The sequence below is a fragment of the Rhinolophus sinicus genome, linkage group LG01, assembly GCF_036562045.2.
Source record: "Rhinolophus sinicus isolate RSC01 linkage group LG01, ASM3656204v1, whole genome shotgun sequence".
Lineage (NCBI taxonomy): Eukaryota > Metazoa > Chordata > Mammalia > Chiroptera > Rhinolophidae > Rhinolophus > Rhinolophus sinicus.
Window position 1 is genome coordinate 63,001,664 of NC_133751.1, and position 24,639 is coordinate 63,026,302.

The 24,639-nt window shown below is 39.0% G+C and overlaps 1 protein-coding gene across 5 annotated transcripts in view; it reads left to right on the plus strand.

The window, feature by feature from the left end:
- The window catches only part of GPR156 (G protein-coupled receptor 156), an 89,688-nt gene that overhangs the window by 5,755 nt on the left and 59,294 nt on the right, over positions 1 to 24,639 (plus strand). For 3 of the 5 annotated variants that reach the window (XM_074331469.1, XM_074331479.1, XM_074331459.1), the window contains exons 2-3: positions 22,921 to 23,357; positions 23,524 to 23,660. In XM_074331469.1, the coding sequence (XP_074187570.1) occupies positions 23,262 to 23,357; positions 23,524 to 23,660 (233 nt within the window). In that variant the 5' untranslated portion in view covers positions 22,921 to 23,261. Of the gene's footprint in view, positions 1 to 1,575; positions 1,745 to 19,056; positions 19,150 to 22,920; positions 23,358 to 23,523; positions 23,661 to 24,639 lie in introns of those variants that run through there. The other 2 variants (XM_074331477.1, XM_074331478.1) reach the window with 2 other exon arrangements.

Consider the following 24,639-nt stretch of genomic DNA (forward strand, 5'->3'; position numbering starts at 1 on the left):
AGAGAAGTTGGATTTGAAAGTTGAAAGGAATGTTCTACCTTTAGTTAAAAATCAGAGCCTTTATTTTGCAGAAAGCTGTTGAGAACTGCAACATTAATGTTTAGTTGCTGATGACTTTTGCTTGATAAATATGTCAATCCCCACCTTATTTTGCTCCAACATTTTATTATGAAAAATTTCAGACATACAGAAAAGTAACCTACCTCTCTTTTTATAAACTAATAACTACCTTGAGACATAAACTTGTTACTAAAATATCAGAGTTTGGAATCCAGACATATGTGATCTGGACCCAGACAGAGCTTGAATCAGGAGGTAGTTAAAAAATATTAGATGTGTAAAGGATATTAAGCTCTTGAGGGGAAAAAATAGGGATCTATTCTTCTGACGCTTCCCTAAGAATCTTAGGCAAAGCTCTTAATTGCCTCCTTTTTCCCATTCTTAAAACTTCAGTTGGATTATATCACTCCCCTCTTTAACACTCTCCACTGGTTTCCCTTCACACTTTGAATAAAATCCTACTCTCTTCCAGGGCTTATCCAAGCCCTATATGTTCTGGCCTGTTTGACCTCATATGCTATCACGCTCCCCTCCTTTGCTCTTCCCTCTGCCTAAACACTCTTCCCTCAGGTACTTACTTGCACTGCTTCTTTCCTCAATTTATTTGGTCTCTTTTCAAATGTAACCTCTTTGATCAGGTGTCCCCTGACTACCAGAGCCAATACAGCCCTTTGTCACTCCCTGTTCTCTGACTCTGCTTTATTTCTTCATTGCACTTATCATTACCTGGCATTATATATAGTATATATGTTTCTTTGTTAATTGTCTATACATACCCCCCACTCGAATGTAAGCTCCATAAGGACAAGAAATTTTTGTTGTATTCATGACTGTGTTTCCGTTTGGCATATTGTAAGCAATTAATAAATAATGGTTGAATTAATTAGATAAATGACACAAACAAGGCATTGACTTCCATAAGGGTTGCAGAACCCTTGGCAAAATACTAGAAGTCCTTTTAGGTAATTCAAGTCAATCAATATTTTATAGGTAAATGATGATCCTGGAGACCAGTGGCCTCTTTTATACTCACAGCGCTTCAAAGCTGAATCCTGTGTTAGAAGCTAGGCCAGTTTTGACAAATTCACATCCCAAACAAGATATTAAAAATGTCAATCTCAGAAATTTCCTTATGCCCCTTTCTGGTCACCCCCACCATCCAGAAGCATCTTTTGTCATAATTTCTGTTATCATAGATTAATTTTACTTTCCCGAGCATCATATAAATGAATTCACATGGTATGTACTTTTATGTCTGGCTTCTTTTTGCTCAACATAATGTCTGTGAGATTCATCCATGTTATTAAGTATAGCAGTTGTTCATTTCTTTTTATTCTAAGATAGTATTCCACTGTGTGAATCTCTACCATGTGTTTATTGATTCTATTACTGATGGATACTTGCATTGTTTCCTGTTTGGGGCTGTTTTCAATAAACCTTCCATGAACATTCTTATAGGGTCTGCCTCATTTTGAGTCCTATGTACTTTATTTAAAAATCTTTTTTGTGTCCCAGTGCTGAGACAGAGGCATGGCAAGGTTGGGAGGGTTGTGACTGGTGTGGCAGCCTGCCTGCAGCCCAGCGAGCACCTGCTCCAGACAGCTCCACTGGGCCCTGACTGCCTCCCACTGCAGAGACAGAACACGTAGAAAATGAGTGTCCATGCACACTGGAAAGCCCTAAGGTACACTTTCCGTGTTTTTAGATCCTTAAAAGAGACTATAGAATGCCGGCTGCCTTTGCTGTTGTGTTCCCCTCCTCCTCTTAGCTGCCCACCCCTGTACAAGTTGACTCTTATCAGCCAGTGAGCATTATGCTATCAAGGAGTTTAAATATTTATGAGCAAGAGTCTTGTTCATAGCCTGATAAAATATTTATGTGTTTCCACGGGCACTGGTTTCCATCTAGACTTCTCAAGGTGTTTTTCTGAACACTTGTCATAATCATGAGTTCCCCAGACAGAGATCGATGATAGGGCCAGAGAACATCCCATGTTATTGAACCCCACTTTGCAGAGCACCCTGCTTTCTAGGGCTGGGGGGAAATGAGCACACAGAAGAGTGGGCATTAATAGTGTCTGGATCAGGAGAAATACTGCATGTGCTGATGAAAATGGATTGGAAAAAGAAGGGCCTGTTAATATAGTACCCCTAAAGGTGCGAATCCAGTAGAGATAGTGAGAAAGAACTTGTTGGAGTGAAGAGAGATTAATTAAGATGGAATGTGTTCATTCCAAATAGAAGAATGAAGGAATCAGCCTTGTAAAAGACACACACAGTTCCTTTGACACTGAGTAGACAAGGCCTATTGCAGACGACTATGTTGAGTGCTATAATTATCACACCTGCTATGAAAATATGGGCGAAGCGGTGGAGGCTAGCCAGGGTTTCTAAGTGTGGGGTACAGAGCTAGTTATTTCAAGAGGAATTGTTATTCTCCTTTAAGGAAGAAGTGCCTTTTGAGTGGAGTTCTGACGGAGATGTGGCTCTTTGATTGGCAGCTGTGGTGTGGTGGGCAATTCCTGGAAGAGAAGAACTTGAGCTGATATTTGAGTCATGGCCAAAGTGCTGCTGCGGCTTGAGTAAGGGGAGAGGGCCAGGTCAGGTCAGGTTTGCAATAAAATAAAACAGGAAACCTAAAGGCCAGCTTGTCAAGGACACCACAGTGTTGACTTTGGTCTGTTTGTTGTGGGGAACCACGTGACTTTTTACCAGAGATTGGGTCAGATTTTGAGCAATTCTTGGGAGGTGCATCTAGCCCAGGCAAGGCCTTGAGGTCTGTTTATATCCAAGGCACTTCCAGAATATTCTCCTGTTACCAGTCCAGTCTAGAGACTTTGTGCAGTCTAGTCTAAAGTAGGTAAACAAGAGGGGATCAGATTCATTCAGGATACTCCCTGGACTGACCAGAAACAGGTCTTACCAACCACCTTCCTGCCCACCATAACAATTAATGTGACTCAGAATGCTCTGAGTCAAACTGAATTCATAGGATATATGCTGCATCCTCTGATCTCCTTCATAGCCACTTTGCCTCAGTGGAGGGAGTTGAGGGGGTCTAAGTACCCCTCTATCACCTGAACCCAAATCTGGGTCAGTGTACTTCAGACTTGGGTTGCTAGGCAACAGAGGACTAAGAGATGAGGCTGGCAGACCATCCCTGCAGAACTTGGGCCTGCTTTGACCAGGCTACTGGGCAGTGACTAGAGAGGGTTGAGGTCATGCAGATTGATAACCCATAGACAGGACTGCCCAGGCCACCTTCCACATATGTGCTCCCTTCAGATTACAGGTTTCTATTCAAAAGTACCCCCAGGATATTCATTCATTCATTCATTCATTCATTCATTCATTCATTCATTCATTTATGTTTAACTCCTAATGAAAATAGGAAGGGAGGTTAGGAAAGATATTAAGCCTATCGGTCATCTATACTTCATGATGTTTGTGCTAAGGGATAACTGTAGAAGTGATGACTCTGGGGAAGTCCGTCTTCAGTGAGAAGCTTTACATGTACATAGATTGGCCAGAAAGCACTGGAGTTCTGATGGGGAGAGGGGATTTCTTGGTGTGAGGACAAGAAAGGGCATGGGAAATCCTCTTAGAGAAACCATGATTCTGCCCAGGGCCTTGCTAGTTGGAATTGCTCTCTTGCAGCCGAGGATATTTGGTCCAGAGTGATATTGGGAACACCTAGGAATGAATACTCTGGGCCTTCCTGTTGCCATCTGTCTATCCTGGGAAGTCAGACTATCATTTGGCACTGCCAGCTCTCCATCCTGATTTTCCACAGGTAGCTGGGGAGACCTGGAGAGAGAAGGCAAAAGCAATTGTCTTAACTAGGGAAATGGTAAGGGTTTAAAGGTTTTGTCTGGACGGAAGGGGTGGTGAGGCCAAAAGTGTCGGTCTGGCTAGACTCCAGACCAGTGCGGTCCTTCTTGGCTCTAATCTAAGATAGTCCTGATTTTCTGTGTGGAGTGGAGTCTCCCAGGGGCCACATTAGCTGTAGTTTTCCCTCTGAAGAAGTGAACAGAATGCATGCCTCAATGAGCACCTTTTCCAAGTGGACACTTCAATGATGATTGTGCCCAGGCTGATGATGGCCGCCTGCTGTTAGGATAAACCCAGAAGATCAAGTAAAGAGGGAGTGGGAAACATAATAAATAGCAGGAGACAGGAAAGGGAAGAGAGAGTAGTGACCCGCTGGGAGCCTAGGTACCCAATTATCTGCCGGTGAAAAACTGGAGGAAAGAAGATCAAATAACCACCCATGGGAATCTACCTGCAAATATTGCCGCCTTCCAAGGCAGCTGTGAGGAGAAAAGAAAGGCCGACGCTTGAAGGCTGCTGTCACAATCAGCCTGAGGAATATTAATGCAGGCTTGACCGTCCAGAACACACAGCCACACCACAGCAGTCATACGCTGTCTACACCCCCTTCCACACTTCCACACGTTTTCTCATATCCATTCATACTGTTATAATATTCATAATACGTGAGACATTCATCTACACTTGCAAAGCTACACAACCGCAGACCTACTTAAAAAGGTAAAGACTTTAGTTTCTTTAGAAGAAGAAACTATTCCAAACTATTGCCAGCAGTGGGATTATAAATGATTACTTTTTATTTATTAAACTTACCCATATTTTCTACGATTGCTATAGCAAGCATTTCTGCGATAATCAAGAAAACATTAAGTAAAAAATCTGTTAAAGAAGTTACGTAGGAAGATAGAAGAAGAGGCATTGGTCGAGGAGAGTAGGATTGTACAAAAAGAGAAAAAAGATGTTAGAAAATGAATGATCAAAAAAGATAATTCTTCACAGGCTGCTAGCCTCTGTATATTCTCTTTATTACTGAATAGGATATACCTATTGCCCACCAGAAGATCTGGAAGCTTCTATTAGACTGAAACCAAATTGCAACTACTAAGCCAAGTGTCACACCCACCTCCAGGGCCTGAATGCCATCCTATGGGCAACAACTGGAAGGCCCACAGCTGGCTCCCAATGGTCCTCAAAGAATCTTCCAGCAAAGTACTAACCCAGAACCCTTTAAACCTGGGCGGCCACGTCTTTCCCACAGAGTTTAATATTTATTCCTGCAGCGGCTGGGCCAGCTTTGTGCATCTCATCTCTGAAGTATGGAACAGGAGCCAACAGAGGCTGTCAATAGTTGGAGTGGTGGGATTCTCCCAGACAAAAGCCTGTTCCAGCCTCAGCCATGCCTCTGCCCACTGCTCACTGGCTCAGGAGGCCACTTGGGAAGTTGTGCAGCTGAGGCTTTGGAGAAGCAAATGCAGTTTTCATTTCACAACCACCGGCCTTTCCCAGAGGCTCTGTGAAGTCTTTGCTTTAATTGGCTTCTGTTGAGGGACCCAAGGTGAGGCCCCTCTGCCGGAGCAGAAGTTCCTATGTATTTACCTCTACCCACCAGGATCGATTCAGAGCAAATGCCAGAGAACTACACACCCGCTCAACTCGAGTTCAGCGTTACTTGTAATATTATTTGTAATTATTAAAGTCTCAAATCCCTTCTATATTTTAAATTTATTACATTTTTAAAGTATAAAAGCAATAAACACTCATGATAACAAGTCTAGGAAGACAGCAGTAGGTAAAGAAAATGTTGTTAACCTCTCCCTCCTCTCCCTTCTGTCTTCCTGACAAAACCACTGTTACAAGTGCAGTGTGAATGCATTCACTCCTTTTCTATGTTCAAACAAACATATGTAGAGTTATTTTTTGTTTCCTACATGGGTGGTATTATATTTCATATAATAGGAGTTACTCTGTTATTTGTGTCATTTGATTTATTATGTACATTATTCTAGATACATACATTTAATTAATCATCCAATTTATTATTTTTAATAGCTACCAAATATTCCTTTGTGGGAAGTTTCATAATTTTCCCCACTATTTCTGTATTGGTAGATATTCCAGTTTTTCTTCCAGCTTTTTACAACAACAAATTATACTACAATAAACAGTCTCCAATTATTCTTACACTTTGGTTTTGATTTCCTTAGGAAGACTCCCCACATTGGCATTTCTGTGTCAGAGGGAATACATACAATTTTAATGCTCACTGTGGGTCTCCCCTACGACTCTTGTTTCTCTCTCTCCTTTGTCCTTCTCTCCCCTCTCCCAGTGCCTTCCTCAAGGGGAGCCTGGTATTTAGGCAGCCGAGCCCTGCAGTGTGAGCTCATCCTTGCCAAGTGTGGATTAGATCAGCTCAGTGGGGAACAGGGTCTGGGCTGCAGACCCTGGGCTGCATTGTGTCTCTGTTGCTTCTGGTTGGCCAGACTGTTTACAGTTCCCGCCTTGCTCATTTATTCCATGCTGTGGAATTATACACGGTCTTCATCTGTAGCAGGAGCCGTTTGGTCATTGGGGAGGGTGGGGGAGGCGGAGGAGGAGGGAAGTTTCAGAGAGAAAAGGCTGTTACAATGCTTTCTCACAATGCCAGATCTGCTATGGTTTTTGTTATGCCCTTTCTTTAGTAGTTGGATTCTTTGATTCTATCCCCTTGTTCTCCCTCTATTTGGAGGGATTTGGGATTTGGGGACTTTTATGAGTATATAGTCAAGCAACTACAACTGATTACTTGACATGAGGATAATTAGTTAAGAAGGTAGGGGTCTTGGAGCTTAAGGATCAGTGCCAAGCAACAGATGCGAACATTTTTAAACAAATGATTTCAGCAAACCAGGTTTAAGAGCAAGCTTCCCGGGAGTACATGGCTTTCATTTTTAGTGTTGCTCTTGTTTGGATTTAAACTTCTCTAGTCTGGTCCACCAGACTAGAGAGGAGTGGGACTCCCCACCACACCAGGGCTGGAGAAAATATCAGAGAAGCATTAAGGGAAGCTGGTGAGTACAGATAAGTTAACTGTAAAAAGTGAGCTGACAAAATAACAAGAAGTAAACGAGATTTTAAAATTCTCAGCTGAAGGCTGCTGTGTGACCAGTGGGCCTATGAATATGAGTTGGTGGACAGTTTATAGAAATCTTTGGTCTCTAATCCACATTAGAAATCCAATTGTGAGTCTGTGTTCAGAATATAAACATTAGCTAAGCAGAGGAAAAGAAATTACAATGTCCTGTGGCAGACATTTTGCTACTGTCTCCTATAACACATGCTGCAGCTTTTACTCAGTAGCTTTGAAATGCGTTTCTGTGTCCTAGATTTAAGATTAAAGGAAGAGAAGAAAACCAGGATAGAAGTCATTGCAATTAATTTGAATTAAAAAGAAACTTTAACTTTAGTTTCAATATGTATAAATCTCCAAAATAAGCATTAACTTTTGTGTTAATACATACTTTTACATAAACTTTTAATTTTCAAATATGCACTGACCAGTAATAATGATAGTAACCAGTCCCTATAATAGGTTTGTCTTTTATAACCTAGAGATTCTATAATGTATCTTAATTAGTGTCATAGTTAATAGTAAGGATAATTATATCTTATACTGTTTGCACTGTCATTTGTGTCTGTAGTGTAAAGATTATCTTTAAAGAGCTTGGTCTTGTTGGTAAAAAAAATTTTAAGGTTAAATATAGCACAAGACATTGGATTACCCAATAGCAGACCATTGCTCCCATAGAGGACATCTACAAAAGCTACTCGTAGGTTTAAAAAAACTACTTGAAAGCATAAAAGACCTATGAAGAGAGCTAGGACTTACAAGCTAAGACCTTAAAAGAACAGAAACTCACTGGATATTCCACATTCCAGGTTGTTTCTTCCCTTAATACAGTTACCATTTATTAAGTAGCACCTGAGGAGAAGCTAAGCAAAAAGCAGCTGCTAAGATTCAGAAAAGCTGAGTAGAACATTCTACAGTCTGATAAGGCTGGGGCATGGTGGGGGGGGGGTGGGAAGAAGAAGGAATTCAAGGATACTAAATGAGGCAAGACATGAGAGGCCATGATCATGGAAAGAAAAGAGGAACAGAGAAATCATGCCAATGAGTTGAACAATTTTCCTTCCAAATTCTTCACTTATTTATTTATTTTTAAGATTTTATTGGGGAAGGGGAACAGGACTTTATTGGGGAACAGTGCGTACTTCCAGGATTTTTTTCCAAGTCAAGTTGTTGTCCTTTAAATCAGTTGTGGAGGGTGCCGTTCAGCTTCAGGTTGTTGTCCTTTCAGTCTTAGTTGTGGAGGGCGCAGCTCAGCTCCAGGTCCAGTTGCTGTTGCTAGTTTGCAGGGGGCACAGGCCACCATCTCTTGAGGGACTCGAGGAATCGAACTGGCAACCTTGTGGTTGAGAGCCCACTGGCCCATGTGGGAATCGAACCAGCAACCTTCGGAGTTAGGAGCATGGAGTTCCAACCACCTGAGCCACCGGGCCGGCCCTTCTTCACTAATTTATAAGTAGCACAGACCAAGAGGTAAAAAAGCCAATCAGAAAGCAGGTGCTAAAAAGCCAAGAAGCTAATGAAAGCTACTTGCAGTCTTAAATGTTTACAGATAAAAAGTGGAGTGTGGGTCCACCAAAGTGAAAGGCCTGAAAAACACTGTGATGGTTAATTTTACGTGTCAACTTGAGTGAGCCACAGGATAGCCAGGTATCTGGTTAAACATTATTTTGAGGTGTATCTATGAGGGTGTTTCTGGAAGAGATTAGTACTTGAATTCATGAGCTGAGTAAAGCAGTTGGCCCTCCCCAATGTGGGTGGGCATTCCAATCTGTTAAGGGCCTGAGAACAACAGGCAGAGGAAAGTTGAAATTTCTGTGCGTGACTGTTTGAGCTGGGACATTGATTTTTTTCCTGTCCTTGGTACTCTTGGTTCTCAGGCCTTCAGACTCAGACTCTCTGGCTCTCAGGCCTTCAAAGGACACCATTGCTTTCCTGGGTCTGCAGTTTGCAGATGGCGGATCCTGGGTCTTAGCCTCCATAATTCCATGAGCCAAAACTTTATAACAAATCTCTTTTATGTATATATAAAATATTTGTCCTGTTTCTCTGGAGGACTCTGATTAATACAAACACCCTAAGCTTTCAGTTGGGACTCCTGAAGGACTGTGCCTGAGGAGTTAGCCCAGAAATAGACCTCGTCTTATAAAAACATTGAAATCCAATCCCCGGAGACCAGTCATTAATTAGATTAAAGTGATCTGTTTTTACTTTAATACCCTAGTAGAAGCTAAAGAGCATATTCACTAGAGAAGAAAAAATGATGCAGAGTCTTTGCATTTTTAATACATGGTTTCTGATATTCAGTGAAACAAAATGAAACAAAAGCAGGCATACCAAGATACAGTTTCTAGAATATGGTACAAAAAGAGAGAATTCAGACTCCCTGAGTTGCCAAGACAGTTTCAAGTCCAAGGAGATCAAGGCAGCTGGAGATTGTAAAACAGAGTATTAGAGAGGAGAGAGCTGCACTTGACATGAGAAAATATATAAGGTTTTTATCATTATTTAAACCTCTTTTAAATATAATTGGTAGGGTGTTTTTTTTAAAAAAAAAAAAAACATATTGTGGGGTTTATAACGTATGTAAAATGAAATATATGACAATAACAGCACAAAGGCTGGGAGTGAAGATATGGAAGTATATTGTTATAAGGTTCTCTTACATGTGAAGCGATATGATATCACTTGGGGCTAGACTGTGATAAGTTAAAGATGTATCTATAAACATAAAAATAATCACAAACAAAATAAAACAAATAAGTGTAGCCAATAAGCCAACACAATGGGTAAACAAAAATGGTTAAAATGGAATCACAAAAATTCACCTAACAGAAGGCAGATAAGAAGGGAAAAGGGAACAATTAAAGAGATGAGATAAACAAAAAACAATAGCAATATGATACATTTAAACCAATAACTACTTTAGATGTAAATGATCTCAACACTTGAACTAAAAGGTAGAATTGCCAGATAGAATAGAAAAGCAAAGCCAATTGTGTACTAGGTACAAGAAACACACTTTACATATAAAGAGGCAAATAGGTTAAAAGAAAGGATGGAAAAGATTTACTATGCTAACACTAATCAAAATGTAGCTGAATAGCAATTTTAGATAAAGTAGATTGCAAAGAATATTACCATGGATAAAGAAGATCATGATGATAAAGTAGTCAATTCATCAGGAATACATAACAATATTAAACATTTATGCACCTAGTAACTTCAAAATGCATGAAGTAGAAATACTATAACTTCAAGGAGAAATAGACAAATCCATAATTTAGTGAAAAATTTCATTAGCTTTCAGTAATGGATGTAATAAGAAGACAAAATAATTTAAACTATAAAAGAAGGAATCAACACAATCAATCAGCTTGACCTCATTGATCTTTATATAGCTCTATAACCATCAGCAATAATATATTCATTCCTTTTCATGGCACATGGAACATTTATCAAGATAGACCGCATTCTGAATCATAGAACAATTCTTTATAGATTTAAAAGGATTCAAGTCATACAAAATATGTTCTTGAGCTTATGGAATAAACTAAGGAATCAATAATAGAAATCTTCAATTATTTGGAAACTAAACAGTGCACTTCAAAATAGCTTCTGAGTCAAAGAGGAAATGAGAAATTATTTTGTACTAAATGAAAATTAAAAGTTATGTATCAAAAGCAGTACTTAGGTGGAAATTTATAGTGCTAAGGGCTTATAAGAAGAAAAGTCTCAAATCAATATCCTCAGTTTCTATCCTAAGAAACTAGAACAAAAAAGAGAAAATGAGACCCAAAGTAAACAGAAGAAAAGCAATACTAAATATCAAAGCAGAAATCAATAAAATAGATACAAAAAAGCAGTAGAGAGAATCAATGAAAGCAAATGCTGATTGAGTATGAATATCAAGAAAATCAATAAATTTCTATCCAGACTGATCAGGGTAAAGAGGACAGATACAATTTACTAATTGCATGAGTTAAAGAGGTGACATCACTCAGCTTTATTCCAATAATTCCATCAAATTAGATGAAATGAAAAAATTCCTTGGATGACACAAACTACCAAAGTCTTTCAAGAAATATTAGAGAATGTGAAAGCCCAGATATATTGAAGAACATCTCAGCAAAATAGGAATAAAAGAGAACTTCCTTAACCTGTTAATAGGAATCTATGGAAAACCTGCATCTAACATTATATTTAATGGTAAAAAACCAAATACTTTCCCCTTAAGATCAAGAACGAGACAAGGATGTTCACTCTCACTAATTCTATTCAACATTGTCCTGGAGGTTCTAGCCAGTGCAATAAGGTAAGAAAAAGAAATGAAAGGCATCCAGTTTGGAAAGGAAGAAGTAAAACTGTCTTTATTTGCAAGTCACCTGATCAATCATCTATGTAGACTATTCAACAGAATCTGTAAAAGAGCTATTAGAACTAATGAATGAGTTTAACATGGTTGCAAAATACAATATCAATATACAAATGTCAATTGTGCATATTGATTGTTGAACAATCAAAATTGAAATTAAAAAAATTAAAATAGCATCAAAAATATGAAATACTTAGGGATAAACTTGATAAAAAATTATGCAAGACCTATATATGTAAAACTACAAAACCTTTCTGAGAGAAATTAAAGAAGACCTAAATAAATGGAGAGATGTACCTTGTTTGTGGATGCTATGAACTAAATGTTTGCATCCCCCCCAAATTCATATGTTAAAATCTAGTCTTCATTGTGATGGTATTTGGAAGTGGGGGTGGGGGTGGGGGGAGCCTTTGGGAGATAATAAGTCATGAGGGTAGACCCCTCATGAATGGGATTTAATGCCCTTATAAGAAGAGGCCAAAGAGCTAGGTAGCATTCTTTCCATCATGTGAGGATATAAGAAGTCAGCCATTTGCAGACTGGAGGAGGGCTTTCACCAGAACTTGAGCATGTTGGCACCATGATCTTTGATCTTTGACTTCCAATCTCCAGAACTGTGAGAAATAAATGTCTGCTGTTTATAAGCCACCCAGTCTATGACATTTTGTTATAGCAGCTGAGCTCACAAAGACAATGGATTAGAAGACTCCATATGGGGGAGATGGCAATTCTCCCCTAAGTGATCTATAGATTCAGTACATCCTCAATCAAAATCCCAGATGACCTTTTTGTAGAAATGGATAACCTTATTCTAAAATTCATGGGAAAATGTGCAGTATCTAAAATAGCCAAAACAACTTTTTTTTTTTCCCTTTAAGGGAACAAAGTTAGAGGACTATCAATACCTGCTCATTATTTCAAATGAAAGAATGGTTTTACAGGCGTATATATAGTATGTTAAAAGTTACCAAATTGACACTTCAAATATTTTAAATATATGCAATTTATTGTATGTAATTTATACCTCTATAGAGCTGTTTTTAAAAAGCTAATAGATAGGAAAATGAGAGTAAAAGCTACAAGAAAAGGAACATAGGACAGGTTGGAAAAAAAACAAATAATAACATAATAGATTTTTAACTCACTTATGTCAGTAATTATCTTAAGAATAAATATACTATTCCAATTAAGAGATAAACATTATTAGACTAAAGAATAAACATTAAAAATGATTATTAAAATGTCTTAATTGATGACAGAGTTTGTCATAGCCTTTATCATCTTAGTGCACGTGCTTTTTTGGTGAGTAGCCACAAAGAAGTATTTGATTTACGAGAACAATGTAAAGAAACTTAATTTAAAAACATTTGAATCCCTGGCTTAAGCTGATTTGTGGTTTGAAGTGAGCCTCCTCATTTGAGATGATTGGGGTTTAGAGGGAGAGGTTGATGCGTGGCCTGTGATCACCCATCCTGATTTTGTATGTAAAATATTACGTATTTGTATGTTTTTCAGGAGAATGTCTAGAGCAGGGGTGTCCAAACTGTGGCCCGCGAGCCAACTGCGGCCCACAATCCATTTTTAATTGGCCCGCAGCAAATCCCAAAAATATATTTAGTTTACTTAAATGAACCAGGTGAGGCAATACGTACTTCACCTCAAGTGAGTGGCCCGGCTGTTTGTGTATTTTACCGCATATGGCCCTTGGTAAAAAACGTTGAAAAAAGTTTGGACACCCCTGATCTAGAGCTTTCATCAGTATCTCATGTACAAAAAAATTTAAGAATCATGGTTTAAAGAATGAAAAAATTGAGTGCTAGTCTGTGTCGAATTTCTGAACAGAACTTCTTTGAAATTAATTTAAAATAAATAATTCAAATGACTTGGTCTATAAATGTGTACGTGAGCCTCATCACAGCAGCTTGAAGTAACAAGTTAAAGGTTATCCCAAGGGTTTATGTGGTTTAAACTCTGACGAAAGCCCTTTATTTCCTTTAGCTGGACTGGGGTTCTTATGGTATGATTCCCAGGTCAGCAGCTGTAGCATCACCTGGGAACTTACTAGAAATGCAAATTCTCAGACCCTACTACTGAGTCAGAAATCTGGAGGTGGGCAAGGAAGCCTCCAAGTGATTCTGATGTGCACTAAAGTGTGATAACCACTGGGTTAAACTATGCTTAGAAAAGCTATTCTTTACCGCCTATTTTCAGGCCAGGTTTAGGACAGTTTGTTAAGATAGGACAGTTTGTTAAGAAAGTGGCTGCAGAATGAAGTCTAATAATGTTGATAGCTTGTATTTTTCATCTTTATCCTCAAAGAGCCTGAATTGCTCTCACCCAAGTGTCTTTTGTTGTGCAGCAACAGTGAACAACAGTTTAGAGAAATCCTATGTCCAACTGAAATTGGAATTTAGAGACACAGCATGTAAGTTCACATATAAAAATTATGACGAGGCGGCCGTTCAGAAATGAGCCCCAGTAATTCCAAGGGCCTTAGATCTCTGCTTTCTTTGAGGAGTGGAATATTCAGTCTCCTGAACAGACTGACCCTCAGGAACCAAGTTTTATTTACCTTTTTCCAACTGTGAGGCACCCTCACAAATGTCCTTTAAAGGAGTGCTCAGTACCACCGTGGTTCCATTTGTAAGAAGTTAACAAAACCACTCAGCCTACGTTCTGAGTCCCGAACAGGACAGAGGTCTCAGCTATAACAGCATAAAACTTGAGTTTTCCAAAACCAGCCTCTGAAACCTTCAAATGATCATTCTCTGGTCCTTCTGGTGCCTGAAGCTTGATTTGTCGAGACACCTTACTGTTTCGCTGATGAGTAATACGTAGCATTGAGCTCTTCACAGCAGTTCTCATTAAAGGAGGGCAGCCAAGTGGAATTCATTCTTGGCTCTTAATAGTTTTCGAATGAGAATTTTATTGCATATTAATGAGTACTAATTGACATTTGTGACTGGTTTTTATGGAAATCAAGCACGTATAATTTGCATAATAGTACCTAAGTGCTTTTAGGTAACAATACAGCTCTGGGAAGTTGGTGAGGGTTTTAGTATGTTGCTGATTTTTGTTTTATTTTCATTCCCAACTACAGTCCCTGGTTATACTGCGGAGTATAACAGGTCTCTAGACTATAAGGCAGTAGTGACCGACAGCCCCGTTTGTGTGGTTGTGTCAGCTTACACCTGAGAGTACAGAACGAGTCAGCAAAACATATTGGGTCAGGGCTCAAAAAGCAGGAGATATTTCTGCGGTATCAGGGAGGGATGTCCCAGCCCTCCTTCCAAATCAAACCTCCCGATTCTCCTGAGTTATAGGAGTATCTAGATGGTCCTGAGGATTGTTCCTAGGAGTCTGGAACTCCTATTCTGTATAATGTTTTGAAAATGTCTCTGAGTCCACTTTAGCAAATGGTTATCGATTACCTACTTACATACCAGGTACTGTGCTTGGTACTAGAGCAAAACCATGTTGGCTGGTTCCATGCTGCATCCCTAGCTCTTAGCATAGTGACTAGGATATAATAGTTGATCAATCAATATTCGTTGAATTAATGAACATGTTCTCTACCATTAGGGATCTGTAATTCATTATTCTTACAAAATCTGATTTTAAGTACCATATAAAGTTCATTGTTCTTCATGTTAGAAATACATTAATGGTTCAGAACTTGGGATTCTGTCAAGAAATTTAGAGAAACAAGATGGATAACCTCAGTTATGTGCCCCAAGTCTTCTGTACCGATAACCCTTCTATTGCATGGAAATGAAAGAAGTTAATACGTATTTATTGATGATCTAGTATGTATAGCTTACATACATCTTATAGATCATATGATCTCATCACTAATGAAACTTATAAGATATAGCTAGTTATTATCCTCATTTCCTTGAGGCATCTAAGAAATAAAAAAGTTAACTAACAAAAGCCCCAGATAGAAAATGTTGGAGCTGAGACTTAAACTCAGCCTCAGCTCTGTCCACTGCAGTGCCACTCATTACACCCAGTGGTCCTGGATATGTGAAGTGAGGCCAACTCCAGGTACTGGGCTGGAGAGCTGAATTGGCCCAGGGGCTCCGGGATGTGCCCTGTATTCAAGTGACCGACTGTTCATAGCAAATGTACTATTTACAGCACTGTTTCCCAAATCCTGTGGGCGACCAAAGTCAATAGCCAGTCTGATTCACTTTAATTCTACCAAGTAGCCAGGAAAGTTTAAACGCTGTGTAACAAAGGGAGAAATCAGGTTTAGGCATAGAAAAGTTACAAGTAATATGAAGCTAAAAGGTTGTGTACAGCTTTCTATAATGTTGAGCAAAAATGTTCTCCATATTGTGGGAAGATCACTAACTGCAGGCTGGGAAGCGTAGGAGGGGAGAGGCTTTGGAACACAGGGATTAGGAAAGAATGGTGGTCTAGTTCAAGAGTTCATACAAAGCCCAAGGATCCCAAAGGTTTATTTTCTTTAAGTTCCGCACTAGACTAAGGGAATGAATCAAGTTTGCTCTTCTTACCCCACCCCACCCACCTCCCACTCCTGCCAAGGGACACCAGTGAGTCCACAATGCTTTTAAAATCCCCTGAGACTGATGTGTTTGGAGCAGCCATCTCTACTGCCCCTGCTCTTCCCTCTGGTGAATCAAGAATCCCTGCTCCAGGGTTCCTGGGGGTGGTTATTCAGAAACCATAAAAGTATGGGGAAACCTTAATTGGAGGCACTTCAGACGCTTTAAAAGGGAACTTTTATCATCTCTCCCTATTTTATAAGGCAAATGTGAGATACTGAGAAACAGATTAATTCAGTCCACTTTATATTGTTGGGAAGAAAATGTACAAGATCCAAAACTTATACTTTCCCAATAGAATAGTCTTTCTCCTTCTACTGCAGTGTTTTCCCGAAAATAAGACCTAGCCAGACCATCAGCTCTAATGCGTCTTTTGAAGCAAACATTAATATAAGACCCGGTATTATATTATATTACACCCTGTCTTATAGTAAAATAAGACCAGGTCTTATATTAATGTTTGCTTCAAAAGATGCATTAGAGCTGATGGTCCGGCTAGGTCTTATTTTCGGGGAAACACGGTGTGTTCTTCTTCTCTCTTGGACCTCCTCCACAAACTTCTAAGCTTTAGAGCTGTGACCTCTATGGCTCTGCCTGCTCCCCAAGTCCAGGCCTCTGCCCCAGCTGCCCCAAATGGGTGAAAGGCCAACCTTAACTTCCTCAACAGGTCCTGTAAAGTAGTATAGAAAGAGCACTGAACTTGGGAGACCTAGTTTCTGTTCCTACACTCCCTATGGGACCCTGAGCCTCTCAACCTCTATGGAGCTGTTTCCTTGACCCTAAAATGAAGAGATTGGACTTTATGCCCCACCATTCTGTGACTTCACCTTCTTTCCCTGACTGAATTATCTCGTCCTATATATGCAATACTTTCCCACCCTAATCTCATGCCCATGTTCTCCTAGAAAGTATGTGCAACTGTGAGCCATCTTCTATGTTGAGGATCTATGAGTATGTGGCAGGAGGTCTTAGGGGAGGTTGAATCCCCTCTGCCTTGCTTGTACCTGCCTGCTGCCCCCACAAAAAGCAATGTATGTTCAGGGAATGGAAGTTAATTTTTCTGTTAGTACAGGTGATCCATATTCAGGATGTTTGTAAATCTGCTACCAGAACATAACACATGCATTCAAAGGTAATTAGAAATGCATTTTACATTCCCTGCTGTTTATAATTCTCCATGTATCTGCTGCCTACATTAGCACAGTTAATGGAGAGCTAATACCTCCAACAACAGTGGTACCAGAAGGAACCTTAGTGAACATCTCGGCCAGTGCTGTTGGTGGTGGTGATTTGAAAAGATACATTTCTGATGCATTTGCATGTGGTTCTGTCGTATCTCTCTTAGTGGGTAGCCTGAGTCTGAGGTACTTCAATATTTGCTCATATTGGATAGAAACATCCCTATTACTCCAATTGTCCTTTTTCCTGCTTTTCTTAGGTTGGTGCAAAAGTAATTGCAGTTTAAAAGGTTAAAAATAATTGCAAAAACCACATGACTTTTGCACCAACCTAATAGTATAAAACATATAGTGGGATGAAAAGTAGAGAGGTAAGGAAATCAGGACAAAGGGAAAATAGACATAGGATGATAACACGAGGCAGAGATACCTAACACTGCACAGTTGCTATAAGTGAGTCGTATTTGATTCTGAACTTCCCAGCAGCCAACAAAGAGAGAAACAGACTATTCGTGACATAAAAATGTTCCAGAAGAAGATAAACTTATCTTGATATTTGAGAGGAAGAGAAATTATACCATGTGTTCTCATGGAGGGACCACTAAGTCAGTGTTATAGACCATACCCTCAAAAATAGTCTATTAATATCTCTAAGGCTATATTCATTCATTCCGTAAGCATGAATTGAGTATCTGTTATGTACCATATATGTTGCAGTGCATTACAATTATTCTTTTATGATGATGAAATTACCCTTTCATTGGCCAGCGGGAGAGCCATTTGATTCCTGTATCCTTTTGACATGACTGTGGCCTCTGATACTTTTTTATTTTCTGGTATGACAAGACGTCCCAGATTTATGTTGTATGTTTATTTCCAGCACCAAAAATTAAATTGTCCATTTTGCTAAAGAACACTGATTCCGTTTAGTGGAAAGTGGTTTTAAAGATCCTAATCTGGGCAGTTGGAGTGTTTATTGTTACTGGGGTGTAATTACTTCCGAGCCAGTTAACAGACTAGGAAATAGGAATGTTTTAGAAATAAATAAATTCTGAGTCCATACTCATATTTCCCATTTAAATTAAAGATTGAAAATTTTTTACTTATTTTATATGTGTATCTCTTCTCTCTCACTTTGAAAATCTTACTTCTCAATGACATGAATATAATTACTTATTTGCTTTATCTAATAGATACTTATATGTGTGTATGTGTATGTGTGTGTATCCATATATGTAAAATAGGAGCAATGCCCACTTAAAGCAGTTTAAGATTTCTTTGTGGGTATTTTTTGTCCTTAGAATGTATAATCAAGTTCCTGTTACTTAAAATAATTCTTGTCTATGTGGTCATGCCATCAACTTGATATAGTTAGGTTCACTTATTTCCATTTGTTTTTAATTTTTAGAGGTCGATTTTCTTCTTTTTGATTTAGTTTTGTTTTTAAGTACAATATTTACATGGCTTCAGAGTCAAAACTATAAACATTGAGAGGTCTGTTTCCTCCCTGCCCCTCCCCTGTTGTTCTTTTCCTCCTCTTATAGGTAATGCTTTTATTCTTCCAATGTTTGGTTTTGAAAATAAGCCAATGACCTGTATGAATTTCATCTTTCTTACACAAAAGGCAGCATATATGTTTTTGGGGGTTTTTTTTGCATCTTGCTTTTTTTTTTTTTTAACAATATATCCTGGAAATCATAGCATATATAGATATTCCTTATTATTTTTGTAAAATGGAAATACTCCTTATTTAAAATAACAAATATTATTTATACAAGAACAATAGAGTGAGTTCCCTCGGGAGAGCAGTTCTGATGGGTGGGAGCAGTGGCCTGGAATGAATATGCCAAGAATTCATGCTTAATTCTGGGTGTTGTTATTTTCTTCCTTGTACTTTTCTGAGTTTTAAAGATACCTATGAATTAAAAAACAATTTTAAACACAACTGCACACCAGGGCAACAAAGGAAAACTCTCAGGAATCACTGAAGTATGAACATCTAATGGAACTCGATCAAAGAGGGAAAGTTCAGGTAAGGATGGGAAGGGTCTGTAGATGGTGGAGCTGGTCCTAAATGGAGAGCTCTATATACTCTAAGAGTATTTAGTGTGAGTGTGAGAATTTCTCACCTGAAGTATGAGAATTTATCACCTGAAGTGTGAGAAATTGCTGAAGAAAAGGGAAGACGCAGATCCTCCCCGAATTTAGTTTGCAATAGTCATTTTTTTTTTATCATCACTACTTCTCATTTTCTGCAATAACAGGAGAAAGATTAATTTGGAAAGCTGTCATAATTTTCACTACAGAATCAGCCTTTAATTTTTTAGGCTTATGTGGCCAAACCTGGAAACCTGATTTAAAATTGCTTCACTGCCCCTCGGTCCTTCCCAGATGCTCTTGCCCTAATCTACCTTTTTCTCCATTGTCCTCAGCACCTTCAAAATATTAATTTATTTAGGTATTATGTCCACTGATTATTGTTTGACTCCCCTCAATGTAATACAAATTATTTCAAGATAATATATTTCAGGTGCCTAGAACAGTGCCTGTCCTACTGTTGGAGCTCAAAGAAATATTTACTAAACGGAATGAATATTGGCAGCCACAGTGTTTTGCGGGGGAAAGGGAATGTGTGGCCAAGGAGTTCTGCATTCATGTGTATACATCATCCCCTTACACATTCATCTTATCACATCATGGCTTTGGAAGCCTTGTATGATTCATCTTTATTATTGGTAATGCAGACACCAACACAGCGAGCAGTGCGAATGTGAACCAAGGCAGCTGTGTGTGAAAAATGAAATGACACAGGTGAAGTGGGTTAAAGGAGCATTCAGTGTATGTGTATTTTTCCAGTAGGTATATGCTTATGAGCATAGCTTTAAAAATAAAAAAAATAAAAAAACACGATCTTTTTACATTTACCCACACATTAACATGTACTGCACCCCTCATTCCTTTGTATAGATACAGATTGCATCTGGTGTCCTTTTCCTTCTGCCTGAAGAACTTCCTCTAACATTTCTTACAGTGCATATTTCTCAGATTTTCTTTGTCTAAAAATTATTTTACCTTCATTTCTAAAAGACATTTGCACTGGGTATTGTATTCTGGGGTGACTTTTTTTTTTCTTTCAGCACTTTAAAGGTGTCATTCCATTCTCCTCTGGCTTATATAATTTCAAATGTGAAGTCTGTTTTAAGTCTTACTGTTGTTCCTCTGTACATAATTTGGCTGCATCTAAGATTTTATCTTTATTACTGGTGTTCAGTAATTTCATTAGGATATGACTTGGTGTGTGTGTGTGTGTGTGTGTGCGCATTTTAATACTTAATTTTCTTGGGGTTGGTTGAGCTTCTTAGATCTACAGGTTTATACTTTTCATCAAATGTAAATTTTTTTGGTCATTATTTCTTTCAAATATTTTTTCTATTCCCCCCCTTAACACCCAGAACTCTAGTTACATATATGTTAGACCACATGCTATTTGTTCCATAAGTAACTGAGGCTATGTCCACTTTTATCAATCATTTTTCTCTCTATGCTTCATTATGGATAATTTCTATTGTTTTGTCTTTAAGGTAACCAATATTTTATTTTTACAGTGTCTAATTTAGTGTATTTTTAATTTCATAATTATATTTTATCTCTAGAATTTTATTTGGGTCTTTTTTATATCATTCATTTTTCTCTTTTTGTTTATGTTGTGTTTTATATCTTTGAGCATGTTTATAATAGTTGTTTTAATGTCCTTATGTGTTTGTTGTATCATTTCTGTTATTTCTCTTTATTTTTTATTGATTTTAAAAATGTATGGTTATAGGTTATGTTTTTGTTTCTTTGCATACCTGGTAATTTTTTATTAGATGATGGACATTTTTGAATTTTATGTTGTTGAGTGCTGGATCTTGTCGTAGTCCTTTAAAGAGCATTGGGTTGTGTTCTAGAATGCAGTTGAGTTTCTTTGTGGATCAACTTGATCCTTTTGAGGCTTTCTTTTAAGCATTATTAGGACAGGTCCAGAGTAGCTTCTAGTCTAGGGTTAATTTAGTTCCCCTACTAAGATATGACTTTCCTGAGAATTCTGTCCAACATCTTGTATGTTATGAGAATTGGTATTGTTTACCTCACATGATGCTGTTGTAGTGAGAAAATGAGGTGTTTACACACACGTATGTGTGCGCGCACACACAAACACACACACACTGGTGTAAACTTCAATGTGATTTAAGGATATAAAAACATGGACTTGATAATGACTCAAATACTCGTATAACTGTATTCATTTGCCAGTATGATTAAAAGGGAAATATAGAGGAAAAATATACCTTCCAATCCACTCTGTAGTATAGGCCTCCCTGTGTCTTACAATGTGGCTCTGTTCTAGAAGGCACAATCGGGGGTGTCTAATTTTAAGTAGAAGGAAAGGAAAAAAAGGTATTTTCAGCAATTTCAATTAAATCAGGATGCAAATAGTCATGTGTTTATGTTTACTTTTCTTAAAATGCTAAAATAAATGGTGTTTATCGTTATGACTTCATAATATATTTCCTTCTTAATTTTTCATTGAGTAATCTGACTAGACTGCACAAGAATTTAAATGTCTTGACAAGAGATAGTATAGTGGCTCTTAGGTCTCTTGGGATTTCATTGTAATGAATCTAGTAAATAATTCAGGACCATATGAGAGTCCAATCAATGGGCAGCACCTGGTGCTATATTGTTCGTGCCTAAACACGCAGAATCCAAAGATGGCATACTACACCTGTCACTATTGTTCTGGCTTAAACACAAGTCCCATATTCTGTGGCTACTGAAATAATCATTGATATTTTTTTTCCTCTTCCAATTTTTCTCCACAATGAAAGAAAGCTGTGCTAAGCTGTTTCAAAAACACAAAGCAGAAGTGGCAGCCTCTTTTAAATTCCCACCAGCAAAATTTCAAATCTGTTTTCTGTATTAAGGGATAGATTGCTTTAAAGAGTTAGGGACATATCTACCTTGTCTGCCGGGGCTAACTGGAGCTTTTTTGCATTTCAACTTTTGTTCTGCAAGGTAGAGCTTCTTTTTTACATCACGATATTCATATTGCAAGCATCTCCTCAGAGAAATAATGCTATCATCAGGACACTCACTCATTCCTAGAGACCTCAGTTTCTCTCCCTATTACCTGAGTAGCCTATCCCACTTCTAAGAATTTTAAAACAAGCAAACAAAAACCTCTTGCCAAAGGGCTTGCTTGTCTTTCTGTGCTCCCAGCTGACTGGACATAGAGCGTTTCTCCGCTCTCTGAGAGACCGAGAACTGGAGAGACCGGTAGATATTACGTGCAGACTCATGCAGCACCAGAGCCCGCCACCACCAGGGTCAGGCGGAGCTTAAGCCATGTGTTGCATGGAAAGGTCTTGGCAAGGCAGGGGATTTCCCAGTAGGCAAAAAAGGACAATGTACCTCACATGTCTAAACTCAAGTTTTTACAGTGCTGGGCCATAAAAAGGATCTGAAGAGACACTGTAGAGCTTTATATCTACATAAAGCTTCAGATGTGCTTTGTCTTTGTTTTTAAAGTACTGCTTATTAAAGAGGTTTAAAATGTATTTATTTAAATATACTCGTATATTCTATTTTAAACCTTTGTTATATATAATAAAGTATATAACTATATATAATAAAAATATAACTATATAATTAAAATATAGAAAATATTTTAAACCTCTCCTAAGCCATTTGCACATATATGTATATGTTTCTGTATATGTATAATTTGTTTGTTAACAGGATTAATTGCTTTCCTTTCCTTCAGGACCTGTGTTGAGTACTTGGAGCAGTGACTGCCATCTGGTGGCAAGCCAGATTCATCACTTTGTGTAACCTGTTACTAAGATGCCCACTCCTGGCTCACATGGTGTGGACTGACAACAGGGGAGCAGGACAGCCTGGAGGGTGGCCGATGAAGGAGCTTAATGAAATAACCCTTCACTTCCATCTGCATGGGTTGTTCATCCCAGATTCTGAGCCAAGAGCCATGGTGCCTCTGAAGAAAAGATTTGAGTTGCTCTTGTGTTTCAGTCAAAGATCTGCTGGTTAACTACCAGCGGGTAACCGATACTGCAAAAGCACTCACCAAGAGGGACATGTGATGACATGGAGTCTGAAATAAACTGCTCTGAATTATGTGACAGTTTTCCTGGCCAGGAGCTGGATCCGAGACCAATTCATGATCTCTGCAAGACAACAATTGTAAGTAAGCAGCCATGGGATGTCAGGGCTGCTCAGACATACATGTCGTTGGTGGAGGAGGTGGGGGGAGGGGGAGGAGGAAATGCTTTGGTGATGATGGGGCAGTTCGTGTTTGATCTATAGAAGAGCCTTCATTCCTAACAGCTTCTCTTTATTCTGTTCTCAGACCTCTTCCCATCCCAGCGGTAAGACCATTTCTTCATTATCTCCTGTCCTCTTGGGTATTGTTTGGACTTTTCTCAGCTGTGGACTTCTTCTGATAGTCTTCTTTCTTGGCTTCACAATTCGCTGCAGGAAGAACAGGTAAGCAGCCCCATGCCGAGTTTCATCTCCCATCGCCTGAATCATGAAACCCTGAGTGTTAGTATCATTTTGGCACCATGAGCTGCTAGCTTGTCTGCTACTGTGGCATTAAGCTATGTAAGAAGTTCCCTCCCTGCCTCCGCCCAAATGGTCCTGGCCTTGCAGTATCGTTTCCTCTTGAGAAGGAGAACGATCTAGCCTATTGTGCTAACTATTTAATATTACAAGGATCCCAAAAAAACAGAGAGTGAAGAATCTCTCCTCAAAAGGACAGTACGATCCTTCTAAGAAGATGAGGTACTTGTATTAAAAACAGAGAACATGTAGGGAAATATTCCAAAGCAACACTAGAGTTTATAGCCGCACAGTTGGAACCAGTCTGGGTGGGATAAAGTTTTTGCAAAAATAGTGAAGCCCTACTACCTGGCTGTTCTGCTGGACAATCGTGCCTGGTTGGAAAGCCGCTGGCTCATTAGGGTAAGAATCTACAGCTCCCAGGGATGACAAAAGAAACAAAATGATAACGTTTTCCTGAAGGGACTTGCAGAATCTTGCCTTCACTGCTATTCGATCCTGCCCTCACAGACCACCCCGTCTTTTCCACTCCAATACTCTGTACCCTCCCTCTGCTCCAGCAGTCCCAGGCCTCGCTCCCTAGCCCACAGCTGTATTTCTGGATAGAGCCTATAGCAGATTTCAACAGCTCCAGCAGAGAGGCCACACTCCTCTGGCCCCACTCCAGCCTTACACTTTGTGGTGGTCAAGTGTGTTTTGCTCCATTACCTGAGTTTGTCACTCAGGATGAGGGTCAGTCAGTTGAATTTCTCTAGCAGGCATTTTGGGGTGCTATTGGCCGTTTGAGTCACGGAGGACATGGAATTGGTAAGCAGCAGTGACTTGATCTGCTGGGTCAGCCGCAACGGGACAGTGATGCTGTGTGGCACTCAGTCCTGAGTATACCCCTGAAGCTGCTTCAGCC